General features: G+C 39.8%; 1 protein-coding gene across 1 annotated transcript; it reads right to left on the minus strand.

Annotated features, from left to right (window-relative positions):
• Positions 1-401: 401 nt before the first annotated feature.
• On the minus strand, positions 402-11,299 carry LOC131194340 (uncharacterized). The gene is made up of 4 exons (XM_058175255.1): positions 11,080-11,299; positions 9,166-9,653; positions 1,252-1,300; positions 402-494 (listed from the first exon to the last, which is right to left on the minus strand). The coding sequence occupies exons 1-4, from the start codon at positions 11,297-11,299 to the stop codon at positions 427-429; spliced, it is 825 nt and encodes a 274-aa protein (XP_058031238.1). The 3' UTR covers positions 402-426.
• Between the last annotated feature and the right edge of the window lie 3,842 nt (positions 11,300-15,141).

Raw genomic sequence — 15,141 nt, forward strand, 5'->3', positions numbered from 1 at the left:
GCGGAGTTGCCGCGGGTAAGGAGTCGAGGCTTAGAACTCTTATCTTAATTCTTGCTCCGGGTTGTTTCCCCCCCACAATTGCTCCGGTTCCTTTCCCTGCGAAGAAAAGTAGGTCCACGTGGAAAGGAAAAGCAGCAAAAGAATCGGAAACGTCTTGCCTGAAAAAGGAGCCAGATGATGGAAAAGGAGGGGCTATCTTTACGGTGTTTAAAGTTCGCCGTACAAAGTGACGCGCTGCTTTATTTTAACGCGTTTCATTAATTGTGTCGGGGAGGGGCTCATTCTTCCCGTATAACATCTTCGGGGCGGGGTAGGGTGGGGGGAAACACACCTTCAAACGTTCAGGGCGCATGCGCCACTGAAACTTCGCCGCCCTCCTCCCACATCCGGGAGAGGGCATCTTGCAAGGAGCAGGAAAGTTCATCTTCAGCAATTGTTAACCAAGGGGCAGCCTTGAAGCCTGAAGCACAGCCAACTGAGCCAGAAATGCATCTCTTGGAATGGAGGAGAGAGAAGAATGGAACGAATTCAAACTCTTAAGATGGGTTCTTTGTCAACCAAGAACATCAACAGAGCTGATAGCTCAACTTTGATCAAAATGCTCAAATGGGGGGGGGGGAGGAAGAGAAGACCAATAAGGGAGACAGTCTGCTGGACATAAACATCCTTCTGAGTAAATATAGGAACTTGTGCTGCTTGGGTGGCTTCTCCAAATACATTTACATAATTTAAAAGAATAGGGCACACTATCTAGATTTTAAAAAACCTGTTCCATTTAGGTGTTTACGTAGTTCAACAAAACCCTCGAGGTTTCATTTAATGAATGTTTTACAGGAGAATCAAAGTTTTTTTCTCAAACTAAAATAAGTGCTCCTAACATTTGACTTGTAGGAAAATCAACTGTTGTAGTGTTCTAGCAGGATCTCAAGTGCCCTAGAACAGAATTAACGTGCATGGGGAAAATGAGATTTGCAGAAATGGGAATCATCTCAACAATGATTATGGTAGGTTCCAGATCATTATTATTCCAGGCTACATAATTTACAGCCTTCACTTACACAGAAAGGATCTTCATGTGTCTTCAAAATTCAAGAAGGATACAATCAAATCTTAAGGCATAGTATTTTTGTTTACTTTCTTCCTTAGGGAAGCTATGGTTCATCTACTGTTATCTATTTGAACTTCATAACAAACAGTTAAGACAAGCACACAGTCAGAATGGATAAGGAGTGGGGTGAAATAAGAACTAACCTGGATCTGAAGAAACTTTCCAGAAGGATTTCATAGTCTTCTGAAGGACCTAGGAATCAGAGAGCTGCAGTCACTACCGTGTTAATTCCAGCAGAGCACTCTCTTTAATTCCCCCTTTTCTAGTTTAACAACTCATTAGACGGCTGTAAAATGCCAGCTCTTGACTCTATGAAGTGACCTATAAACTTTTTAACAGGTTGAGGCTTACCTAACTCATTACAACCAACAAATTTAATAATAGGTGAGGCTCTCATCAAAGCTACATCAGAGAAGGTGTTCATCTTTTAATGAAAATAACTGAATAACTGCAGAGGTACCTGAAAGTCTTTTTGGATTGTTGAATTTATCATTTACTAATCATACCATGCTATAAATATTTTAGTCAGATCAACAAATATACATGAAATGGGTGCCATTCAGTTTGGTCAAATATGAGCAAAATGCAATCGGAGCATACTTTTTAGACAGGTGACATAGGTAATAAATAAATCTTTCCATGTATCTATTTAAACTGTCTTTTGAGATTTATTAGAAACAATAATATTTGGGTGAATTTAAAGTGTTAATTCTATTACTCCATTACTTAATGGGGATTATTTGCCTATTGTGCCCTGCATATTTAAGAAATGTCAATATATCAATAATTGAGCAAATAAATTTTGACATTCACAAACCACTGGGTAGAGACACTGATATGTGTCTCCCAGTCACCTGCTTCCATTTCAGTTACTTTGCAAATGGAAGATGGTGTGACACTAAGTTTAATTGTAAGCCGTCCTGAGTCTTCGGAGAAGGGCGGGGTATAAATGTAAACAAACAAAAAAAAATTATTTTGTAAATCTTTCCACTAGGCTTTGTATTCTATAAATTATAGATTGAATTTATAAATCAACAATACTATTTTGAATTAAACAATGGTAACATACAGACATTTTTCATCCAAACTTAACAAAACTGAACTTGAATAGTATAAACAAAAGAGAAAAACTAATCATTAGGAAGACAGACAATGATACTGGGATATGTTTCAAGCGTGTGATAGTTATAAGGAAACAGAACTTCTTTATTTCAATAAGGAAAATGTTACAAAATGAACTACTTCAAGACATCAGTATTTTCTTTTTTAGAAAGAACATACAAAGAAAAATATAATTAAATTGCAGTTGAAAGGGTCAGCATCTCTTCCCTTATATAATTGACAAAGCAAATACTCAGATTCTGTTCTGAATAATTCAAAACTAGGTCCTATTTCCCACGAAACAGCTCAGTTTCATTTGGCAGGTTAAAGTTTACCTTTTGATACATAAAAGGAAGCCAAACATCAAGAGACAAAAATTGCCCAAATAGTAGCAGATATTTATAAAATTTGGTCTAGAGCAGATACTACCAAGGTTACTAGAAAAAAGATAAAAAATAACATTTGGAATGTTCTAGCACTTTGTTTTATTTGGTGTTTGAGTGGTATTACACTAGCCTGCCTTGATACCATTGCTAGCAAAATAAGGTGAATGGAAGAAGAAAAAGATTAGAAGGCAGGACTCTTGTGAGAACAAGAACTGCAACACAATCCAACAATCCACTGATCCTTTTTCTCACAGGCATGATCTGACTAGGAAAAATAACGAAGTCCAAATCCTGATTGCATTATTGGGCAATGCAAACTATGCAGCATGTTCTGCCTACATTTTATCATTTTGCTGAACTATGGCAGAATGTAAATAAATAGCGAAGGGAGTAAAATAAGAAAATAGTCAGAAGGCATTTATTAAATACTATTTGCATTTTCTCTCTCTCTTTTTCTCTATGTACTTCATTGCTATGTGCATGTCTGTCTATCTGCTCCACAAAATAAAGCATATAGTGCTGTATATGACTTGCTTTATTCCACTATTAAGTGTACAGTGTCACAGCATTATTCAACCGGTTATTTCATCAAAGAATAATACTGAACAGTCAAGCATAACCTCAAATAAGGTTACGTTTAAAGACTTTGCTAATTCAGATTGCACTGGCTGGCATGGCAATGTCAATAAACTAATCCTGATTATAAAATTCTTCCATTACTCAAAAGGCAGTTGCAAAATTAGAAGAGTCTTGGGTTATTTTGGAGGTGTTTGGAGGGCCCAAACCTAACATTTAACTCAGCAATATAAAATATATGATATTTTGAATGCCATTATATTTCCAATTATAATTCCTTAATCTGTCTTAATTATGCTTAAATTTGTTAGCTACCTGAAGTATCAATTACAGATGGAAACTTGCTGTTTAAATTCAATTAAACAAAAATCAACTTTATTGAAATTACATGGTGAAATCGCCACACACTATACACAGATTAAACTGAGATGATACATAAATAACAGAATTGTGGGAAAATATAAGACATACAAGAAATATAAGTTCACTAATATTTGAAAACTTTGTATAAATAAAATAATGTAAGAGTATTCTGTTTGTCTAGTTTGCCCTCACTTCTGTGTAAAATGATCAAGTAACCTACTTAAAAATATATTTCATTATAGCACTTATTACCTTTTTATTGTTTGAATTAACACAATTCTTATAAGAGTCAGTGAAATATTAAGACTGTTTCACATACATTTCCCAAATAAGTAAATTAAATCTAATATTTTCTATATTTTTAAAACAAAACTAAACAAAAAAACTAAACTAACTGAACTAACCTAGAATTGTTCTCAACTGCCAGATATTGATACTAAAATGTTAACTTGTTTTTAGCATAATAAAAAATAAATAACATTTTAGCTTTTTTTCCATTTCAAGGCAGCTGAATTATCTAAATGAAAGATTTAATACACAATGATGCTAAATGCAGGGTGGAATATTAAGAATTATATACATTCTTAACATTTTTCATGAAATAGATTTTATAACATACTTCTGCTTAGCCAGATTTCAAGCTTTAGTGTTACTTGCTCATCTACATATGCTTCTTTACCTTTTTTCCTTTTAGCATATGTTAGAACTTAGCATGATCACCTCATTATGTTAAATATCAAAGCCATTAAATCCAAATGGAGTTATATTTTGAATGTAAGATAGATGAAAATATCAATTCACCATATCCATTAATTTCATTAAATGTCCAATAATTTTCACAGTAATGGCCAAACATTCAGAATTGTTTAGAATATTTAATAACATATTCTATTAATTGAATTTAAGTTTTTATATCATTGTTTCTAAAAAAAATGTAATTACAGTTTCTTTTAATTCAGAGAAAAAATGACCAAGTTTAAGAAGAGTAGATTTTAATAGTATATTTTTATACTAACATCTACCGGTAAATCATTGTTGTGTATTACATTATCTATGTCTAAAAATATTACTGTCTTTGAGACAGTATCAAGTTACATCATTTCTACCAAAATGCAGTATGTAAAAACATTAAAAAATATTTAAACGCAGATAGACTTTTCAGATTGCCTCCTAAAAGAACCTAAAGAAATGCTGAAATATTTATAGTAAGCCCTACTGAGTTCAGAGGCACATATCTGAATGAATGTACAAATCATTGGAGAATAAAAAAGGTTAATTACATGATGTAATTATTAAAATAATTATATTTTATCAAAAAGGGTACTTTCATTTTTGATAGGAATTATGTTTTTAAGTAAATGATTTATTCCAACTTCTGTTATACCATTTCTTACTAAGCACCTCTATGAGGGAGATGAGTGGTTAAGAAATATGAAATATAAATAAAGCAAATAAAAATATAAAATAAAGACTTTAAACACAAACTCAAGGTAATTTATATGAAGTTTATTTATCCTACATTTTCACTGTAACAAAAATAATCCCATAGAATATTTGTATTCATCTTAGTGTTTCAAGCATTAATATTTTATTGAAGAGAAAATTAGTCCCAAATTCATAATCAGTAGTAATATTTTAGTTATAGTGATGACACTTATGTAAAGATTGTAGTATTGTATAAATGCAGGATTCCTAGCTTTAATTCTATCTATTCTCATATAAAATGAAAGATTAAGATTAGGTCCACAATGTTAAATTATTCATTTTCTACAAGCAAGTAAAAATTTGCTGTTAGGAAGTTTTACTCTATGCACGGTCCAAAAAGTTTAAAAGATCATATCTCATATAATGATTTTTTTCCTTAGTTAATGGAGAAGTTACAGAATTAAAAATATTTTCACACAAATCTATAAAGAAATTGTTGGTAAAAACTTAATCTCTGGAAATTTAATGTCAGCAATTTTTCAGATGTAATTAATTTAAAAACTAATATATGGCACAGAATGACAGATTGGAAACTATTAATGTTTGCTACATTTTTGGGGAGGAGCTGAAGGAAAATATCAGTTTTCAGAGGCATGCAAGTTTTGATCTACTATAGCATAACAAAATATGCAGTACTTAAAAATTTACAGATTTTGGAAGCTTACATTTGTGTGGTTTTGAATCTAGTTTTAGAGAATTGAATTTCCACCTTTGATTTTATAAATTGGGAGATTCTATGCTAATCATATAAAAAATTTGTAACAATAGCCAATATCTTTTTAAAAAAATATATATCTGTATTCTTTCCTTTAAATGATAAATTGGATTTTGTATCATATATAAATACTTATTAGAAAAAAAATACTTCGCTCCTTTATAAATTATGTAACACATTTCTTCATTAAAACAGTTTTACTCTTTTACTGTTTACTGATTACTGTTTTGCAAATTTGTTTTGGCAAAAAATAAAATTATGATAAACTGTATGATTTTATCCCAGTTTGTCACATTTTTTTCAAATCTGAAAATCCAAAAATTCAAGGATTAATTTATTCTATTTTTAGAATAGAACAGGATTGATTGACAAATGTCAATCAATCCTGTGTGCAAAACCAAAGTAGGAAATTAAAGTGAACTGGTACAGAGCTGTTTTCAAAGAATATTTTTTTAAAAAAATATATTAAAATTTAATTAGCACCATTAAACAAAATTACTCACCCAATTCTTCAATATTATTTCATATGTGATTTGCCTGAAACTTTAATATAGGTCTTATGCAAACTCTTTACCCTTAGCTAGAAGTCTCAACATCAACTTTCATAATGCCTTTCAAAATCTCAGCATCCAAAGTTATTGTTCATGCCTGAAGTCTCTTTTCACAGGATGATTTAGGTTGGATATATCAAAATAAATTAAATCTTTCCATTTCTACAGGTTAATTTAAAATCAGAAGAAATTTTAACACTTTGTTCAGCACCAAGGTACAAAATATGATGTGGCATGCAACTAAATCTGCCTTTTACAAAAATTAAACAATGTTGAAAATGTAAAAATAAAAAAGGGAATTAAGTAGAAAATAACATTTCTGAAATTTAGAATGTTTTCAATTGGACATAATAATGATCAAGATGGCTGTCTTGCTTCAGCACTTTGGCCAGCGACTTTGTAGATACATCCTGTCATAGGAGGAGCTATTATGCAAATACATATGCTTCTATATCTCTGCAATTATGAATAAAAGAAAGCTAAACTGTGACAATGAATTTATTTCAAAAGTTATAATATAGCTGTCACTTCTTCCATCAAGTGTTTGTGACAGTGAGCTTTGAAATGAGTATTATAAATCACTTCAGAAGCTGTATTATAATCTTAAATAAATGATGTAAGCAACAAGTTCCTCTGGTATACATCCAAGCCATCAAAATAATTTCTTTTAAGGCAATTTTAAAAGTAAGGAATATAACATGATTTAGAACAAAAAAAAACAGAAACATATTGCTGTTAATATTTACAGTTTGTTTTTCTGTTCAAGAGATTTTTCTGATTGGGAGGCAGCATTGAAATTTTTATCAGTATCTAAAGAATGAAGTGTACATTTTAACAAGGATTATTGTTCTTCCCTATTTCTTCAGTTTATACTTAGACATTTTTTTAAAAAAGGATTCTTAACATTGCATTTTGAGATCCAGTTTATAAATGACCAGATAAAAGTTTTCATATGTAGCCTTGGTTGAATTATGATAATGTTTATTTATTATATTTATTCATTTATTTATTAAATTTTGTAGGGAAAAAAACCTTCCTTTTTATTTAATAAATCCTGCTTTATACTAAAGCCATAATTTGGTATTCCAGAGGAAAGAATTTTTAAAAAAGGATTTAGGATGATTAGACAATGGAACTTATTTTCATGTATGTGTGGCAAAAATGATATTTAATAGTCATCAGTGCCAATATTTCTTTTATTAAGCATTTTTGCCTTTAAGCTATAGTTAAGTTTGTTGGAAGGAAGCATGTGCCCTCATGTGCCCATTATTTTAACTGAATATATTGAGCCTTAGAATATATATCTATACTGGATGTTCTATGGCTAATGTCTTGCACATCATTAGCCAAACTATCTTTAAGATAATAATTCACTTCTGGCTTCATTCTGTTTTCTGAGGTTATATAATATAGTTGTTGCCTATAATAATGTATTGTCCAGAAATAAAAATAGTATTCTTTTGGGAAGTTCACAACTGAGAAAGACACCAAATCACTACTTAATGCACTACAATGTGTTCCAGGATACATTTGAATTTATCTGTACAGTAAACTAGGAAAAAAATTCTCCGTTTAAAAGAAATCATACACAGAATCCCACCATGCTCTGTTTTTAGAACCTTGTGGTGATACTTCTGTCAAATTAATCTAACTAGATTTCTGCCATTATTACAAAAGAGACGACAGAGTTTACAACATATGCTTAAGGTACTTTATTTTTCCCTTTCATTCCAAAACACCGGAGAATGATACATTGTTTCGCAAAGAATTACTTCTCGCTACATAGTATTATTGCAAAATAGCCTGCATGGAAGAAACCACGGTATGCATAGCAACTTTGGGAGCAATTAAAATAATAATAATAATGTTGTGCTGGAGAGGGGAAGAGCAATTTTTTTAAAAAAAAAAAGCAGCAAGCAAGATCTCGGAGTTCATTTTCTAATACATGAAATAGTCCAAGATGGCGTCCCATTACTTACGTTTTAAAATCCCATTCAGAGGACCCCGATTTATACACAAGAACATAAACAATGATAGGCTTCTCCTTCCCATTCTTCTCCCCTAGAAACCCCAAAGGAGGTGCCTTTATTTTTATTTTTTAAAAAATGAGAGTCTCTTTAACGAAAGACCGACTCCATCCTTTGCACTCGCCATCGCGCCTTCGCATAGCAAATAATGTAAACTATGCGTCCCTTCACTTCTCGCCTCGGGCTTCCCACGTACGCGACCCTTTTTAAGCTCCAGTTTCCTCGCGCTCTCTCCTCCAAGTTTTGGGTGGCCTTTCCTGAACACCCTTCCCTCCCTCCTCCCCCCTCCCATGACCCCTTCCTCCTCCCATCGCCGTAAGCCTGATTCCTTCGCCGGCTTTTCACACGTTCAGCAGAAACCGCACACGCGGATCAAGGCGAGCGAAGGGAAAAAGGGAGGAGGAACAAGAGGGACCGGCGCGGCGCCCCCTGGCGGCCGCCCTGCGGAAGGAAGGGCCGATCGGTTCCAACCTTGGCGCAACACGCCTTTTAAAAACCTAAAAAGCTCGGCTTAAAAAAAAAACAAAAAACAAGGCTGGAGAAAGGAAAACTTCGCCCGCCGTAGAAAGGCGAGCCGAGAGAGAGAGAGACTCGGCCGTCGGTTTCCAGGCTGGCAAGGAGGGAGGGAAATAAAGGTGCACACCCGGAAGTAGACCACCGGCAATTTTTTTCCCTCCCCTCTCTCTCTTTCTCTCTCCCCCTTTTGCCAGGAAAATAGCGCACGCCTTTCGGCCCCTCCGCCCGGGTCTTCTGGCTGCAGTGCAGCACGCTTCGACCGCCGCCCCCTCCCCTCCCCCCCCACCCCTCCCTCGCTCCTCCCTTGGGCCGCGCCGGGAAAGGCTTTGCCACTTACCTCGCGCGCGCCATGGTCACTCCAAGGCCGAGCAGGCTCGGGGGCTTTGCCAGAAAGGGAGCAAAGAAAAAATAAAATAAAATAAATTACTGGAGAGCAGAGAAAGGGGGGCGGCGGCGGCGGGCGGAAGGATGGGCAGATAAGAGGGTGGGAAGGCGGCTTCGCTGGCCTTGACAGACCGACGGGGAAGCTGGAGCAGAGCCGGGTTGGAGGGTGGGCGCTTGTAGCAGCCGAGACACCCCGCTTCAGCAACACCTGCTTAATAAAGTCTCTCGCCCGCGCGCCACACTGGTGCCGGCCGGGGAAGAGGCCTCCTCCGATGCCGGCTGCTTGGCCGGGATTCTCCGCGCATCTTCTCGGCTTCTTCTTTTTCTTTTTTTTACCTTCTTCTTTTCCCCCAGACCACGCCTCCTCGAAGGCTGCTTTTTTAACCCCTGCGGAGGGTTTGCCGCCGGCTTGGGTTCGCCCCGCGTCTCGAAGCGTGAAGCCTCAAGAGGCGAACCCCGTCAGTCTGTGTCAGGCGAGAATCCAGACGGTGGAGATGATTGAACAAACTCCAGTGAATATGGGTATTTCCACAAGCGCACACCCCCGTTCCTTGCCAGCAAAAAACCGCACCGCCTTCGCCCCTCTCTCCGGTCTTCTGGCTGCAGCACGCTTTGAACCCGCCCTACAACAGTTACTGGTAATTGTTGTGGTCGGACCCGCAACTCGCACAGCCTTGCATCTGCTGAACCGGAATTGTCTTAAGACTAGGGATCGCTATGGTTAAATGTGACGATTTCTGTGCAGACAGCCACACCTTGACTGAAATCTCCAGCGTCTTAACTATGCTTCACGGAGTAAATTGTACAACCACCAACCAATGGAACAGCTTGCCTTCAGAAGTTGTGGGAGCTTCATCACCGGAAGCTTTCAAGAAGAGACTGGACTGCCATCTGTCAAAAATGGTGTAGGGTCCCTTGCTTGAGCAGGGGATTGGACTAGAAGACCTACAAGATCTCTTCCAACTCTGTTAATCTGTTAAAACCTGGTTTATGCATGTGATGTTCTTACTGTGGCCTCATCTACTTCCCCTGTGAATGTGTTTCCTCCCATCATACAAGTTTGTGTTGGTTTCATGCCAGCAACTAATCCCACTGACACTGACAAGGCAGGTGAGAACAAAGAATAGCTAACATCAACTTTTTTCCATTGTATGCTACCAGTGGCTTTTAGGCAGTGGTGAAATCCTGCCGATTCTGTCCAGCTCGCATGAACCGGTAGCGCCGGTGGTGCGTGGTTCAGTGAATTGGTAGCGGCAACTTCCTGATTTTAATCCTCTGCACATGCGCACAGCCTTTTGTGCATGTGCAGAGGGTCAAAAATAGGATGTGATGATGGCATGCATGCAAGTGGAGTGAGCACAAGCGCGCAGCGCATGCACTTCTAAACCAGTAGGGAAGGTAAGTAGATTTCACCCATGCTTTCAGGACCTAAAACTTTAGTTGCTCTATTGTGACCCAAATGGAGTGAATGTGGCTCTCCTGAACATATTAGTGCTTTCAGAAGTGTAAGATGTCATTGAGACTAATATTTATTTATTCAGTTTGCATAGCCACCCAAATTAACCAAGTGACTTGGAGGCTTAGAATTCTAAAATCATATAAAAAAAAATAAAACAGTAAAATAATAAAAAAATCCACAAAATAAATACCGGTAAGTAAAAATAGCCATGATTAATCAGCGACATGGGGCCTTTAACATAGTCCGAGCCCCAGACCTGGGTACATAGACAAATTTTTAAAGCTTTGCACTCTGGGGCCACTCTAATTTCCAAAGGGAGAATATTCCATAAGGCAGGGGCTATTGCAGAAAAAGCCCATCTTAGTGACACCTCATCCAGAATTAGAAATGGAATAACCTTCCAAATACCCATAGCCACTCTGGCTTCATAGGATTGAGTCGGAATCTGTTTTGCCCCATTCAGAATCGAATAACCTCCAGACACTGGGATAGAAACATCCACAACATCTCTCAAGAGGCCTGACGTAGAGATAGTCTGATAGTCTGATAGACTGATAGTAATGGGGGATTTCAACCTGCCATCAGCTGGCTTGTTATCAACAGCAGCTCGAGAGTTCCAGGCTTCCATGACGGCCTTGGACCTGATTCGAGTAAATGATGACCCTACGCACATGGGGGGAGGCACGCTGGATCTGATTTATATCTCTGGACAGTGGTTAAATGATCTGGAATTAGATGATTTAGTAACAGAACCGATGTCATGGTCCGATCATTTTCTCCTTCGTCTAGACTTCCGAACCGCCACTCACCATCGCAGGGAGACGGAACCTATACGTTGGTTCCATCCCAGGCGCCTGATGGACCCCGAGAGGTTCCTGACGGAGCTTGGGCCATTCCCTGAGGATCTGGCCCACGGCATGACTGAGGAACTAGTCGTGGCCTGGGAACAGGCTGCGGCCGGGGCCTTGGACCGTGTCGTGCCTTTGCGGCCTCTGACCCGGCGCAGATCTCGCCCGGCCCCTTGGTTCTCCGAGGAGCTAAGGGAGATGAAACGCCAGAGAAGACGCCTAGAGAGCACCTGGAGGTCCAGTCGTTCCGAAGCTGATCGGACCTACCTAGTGGCAATGAGGGAGGCGAGGCATTCCTACGCCTCCACCCTCATTGCGTCGGCAGATAACCGCCCGGCCGCCCTGTTTCGGGTGACCCGCTCCCTCCTTCATCAGGAGGTGCGGGATGACCCTTTGCAGGGACGTGCCGAGGAGTTTAGTGGTTATCTATACGATAAAATCGCTCAGCTCCGGGATGGTCTGGACCGAAATTGGGATGATCCAAGCGAGGGAGAGGAGGCACGTCTTGTTGAGTCTGTTTGGGATGAGTTTGACCCTGTGGCTCCCGAGGACGTGGACAGGTTGTTGGGGAGGCTTCACGCCACTACATGTTTACTGGACCCGTGTCCTTCCTGGCTGGTACTGGCCACTCAGGAGGTGACACGAGGCTGGCTCCAGAGGATTATCAACGCTTTGTTGGAAGGGTTTTCCTGCCGCCTTGAAAGAGGCGGTGGTGAGACCCTCCTCAAGAAGCCCTCCTGGACCCAGCTATTTTGGGTAATTATCGTCCAGTCTCCAACCTTCGCGTTGCGAAGGTTGTAGAGAGTGCTGTGGCGACAGCTACCCCAATACCTGGATGAAGCTGTCTATCTAGCCCCGTCCCAGTCCGGCTCCCGACCCGGATACAGCACGGAGACAGCTTTGGTCGCATTGGTGGATGATCTCTGGAGGGCCAGGGACAGGGGTTATTCCTCTGCCCTGGTCCTATTAGACCTCTCAGCGGCTTTTGATACCATCGACCATGGTATCTTGCTGCGCCGGTTGGGGGGATTGGGAGTGGAGGCACCGTTTATCGGTGGTTCTCCTCCTACCTCTCTGACCGGTCGCAGACGGTGTTGACAGGGGGCAGAGGTCGACCGCAGGTGCCTCACTTGTGGGGTGCCGCAGGGGTCGATCCTCTCGCCTCCTGTTCAACATCTATATGAAGCCGCTGGGTGAGATCATCAGTGGCTTGGGGTGAGATACCAGCTGTACGCTGATGACACCCAGCTGTATTTTTCCACCCCGGCCACCCCAATGAAGTTGTTGAAGTGCTGTCCCGGTGTTTGGAAGCCGACGGGTCTGGATGGGGAGAAACAGGCTCAAGCTTAATCCTCCAAGACGGAGTGGCTGTGGTTGCCGGCATCCCGATTCAGTCAGCTGCAGCCGCAGCTGACTGTTGGGGGCGAGTTATTGGCCCCAAAGGATAGGGTGCGCAACTTAGGGGTCCTCCTGGATGAACGGCTGTCGCTTGAAGATCATTTGACGGCCGCTCCAGGAGGGCCTTCCACCAGGTTCGCCTGGTTCGCAGTTGCGCCTTCCTTGATCGGGATGCCTTGTGCACAGTCACTCATGCGCCTGCTACCTCTCGCTTGGATTATTGTAATGCTCTCTACATGGGGCTCCCCTGAGGTGCACTCGGAGGCTTCAGTTAGTCCAGAATGCAGCTGCGCTGGTGATAGAGGAGCCGCGTAGCTCCGTGTAACACCGCCTCCCGCGCAGACTGCACTGGCTACCTGTGGCCTTCGGGTGCACTTTAAGGTTTTGGTTACGACCTTTAAAGCGCCCATGGCTTAGGGCCTGGGTACTTACGGGACCGCCTGCTGTTACCACATGCCTCCCACCGACCCGCACGCCTCACAGAGAGGGACTTCTCAGGGTGCCGTCCGCCAAGCAATGTCGGCTGGCGGCCCCAGGAAGGTCCTTCTGTGGGGCTCCACACTCTGGAACGAGCTTCTCCCGGTTTACGCCAAATACCTGACCTTCGGACCTTTCGCGAACTGAAGACATATCTTTTCATTCGCGGGGCTGGCTTAAATTTTATTGATTTTAAATTTTCTACCACTAATTTTAAATGGGGTTTTAGTTTTATATATTTTAAAGTTTCAGGCCAATTATAATAAGTTTTTAAATTTTCTACCACTAATTTTAAATGGGGTTTTAGTTTTATATATTTTAAAGTTTCAGGCCAATTATAATAAGTTTTTAAATTTTTTACCACTAATTTTAAATGGGGTTTTAGTTTTTATATATTTTAAAGTTTCAGGCCAATTATAATAAGTTTTTTAAATTTGCATTTTAAACTGTATATTGTATTGTTTGTTTTTACTTTGCCTATACACCGCCCTGAGTCCTTCGGGAGAAAGGCGGTATAAAAATCAAATTAATAATAATAATACAATGCTGAGTGTCACCCATATATTGATGATATCTCACCCAGGTCCAACAGATCACCTCACCCAATGATGCCATGTAGATGCTAAATAGGAGAGGAGAGAGAACTGCCCTGAGGCATTCCACAAAGTAGGGACCATAATCTGCATCTCTCCCCATCTATCAACACCAACTGAAAATGAGACCCGAAGAAGCAGGAAAACCAGTGCAACATAGTGCCATCCATCTCCACATCCCAACTCTTGAAGCTGGCCCAGAAAAATACCATGATCAATGGTATCAAATGCTGCTGAGAGATCAAGTAAAGCCAGGATGGATACACTACTGCCATCCCATTCCCGCCAGAGGTCACCCATAACTTTGATCAATGCCATCTGAGTCCCAAACCTTGGCCTGAACCCCGATCGAAAGAGGTCTAGATAATCCTCTTCATCCAAAGTCCTCTGCAGCTCCCTAACCCTATCCTAAACCTAATCTTACCCACTTTCTCCACAATCTTCTCTAAGAAAAGAAATCTGGAAACTGGGTAAAAACTGCCAAGGTTGAAAAACTCTGCTCTAATGTGTTGAAATATAATCCAGCAATTTTCAGCCATCCTGTTGTAAGAGTTGCTGGAAGTGATAAGAATGGCATCCAATATACCTTGGTGGGAGAGGGTAGGATAACTAATACTGAGGCATAAAGCATAAATTCTTTTTCAAGTTAATGAGGAGTAACAGTTCATGGTTTGATTGTTTTACACCACCCAAAGTCACTTTTCAGGAGCTTGGCTGGTCACATGAGAAGTTAATAAAATGGGGGTTCCAGGTTTAAGCCCATCTTTAGCCATGGAAGTTCATCAGGTCACTTTGAGCAAGCCTACCCTCCAAGTCTGTTGTAGGGAAAAATTGGAGAGGATAATGTTATACTGTATGTGCCAACTCAGGAGGAACTGCATGACGTCAATTGAAAAGATCATTTGATTCCTGGTGATGTGCAGCCTTTGTTAGCAACATGAAAACAGTTTGCCACTGCCTCCTTTTGAGATGTTTCATTTTTACCAGTTCAAATGTTCCCTTTTCACTAGCTTTTACTAGTCTAGTTTGTAGCAGCATTCTAGCTTTCATTCTAACAATTAAGAAATGATCTATAAGAAGGGCTCATCCTCCTCCATTTCTGAGCCCAGAAAGATTGGATGAGGCGCATAGAGATACTCAGTAAACACAGCATT

Source organism: Ahaetulla prasina, chromosome 1 (genome assembly GCF_028640845.1).
Source record: "Ahaetulla prasina isolate Xishuangbanna chromosome 1, ASM2864084v1, whole genome shotgun sequence".
NCBI lineage: Eukaryota > Metazoa > Chordata > Lepidosauria > Squamata > Colubridae > Ahaetulla > Ahaetulla prasina.

What these genes read in the sequence shown, in the direction of transcription:
- LOC131194340 (XM_058175255.1), bottom strand. Translation starts at nt 11,299, where the DNA reads ATGGAAGCCTGGAACTCTCGAGCTGCTGTTGATAACAAGCCAGCTGAT. An exon ending in TGAAGCCAGAGTGGCTATGG is followed by an intron (nt 9,654 to 11,079) that starts GTATTTGGAAGG and finishes TCGCCTCTTGAG; the next exon opens with GCTTCACGCTTCGAGACGCG. An exon ending in GAAAGTTTCTTCAGATCCAG is followed by an intron (nt 495 to 1,251) that starts GTTAGTTCTTAT and finishes CTCCATTCCAAG; the next exon opens with AGATGCATTTCTGGCTCAGT.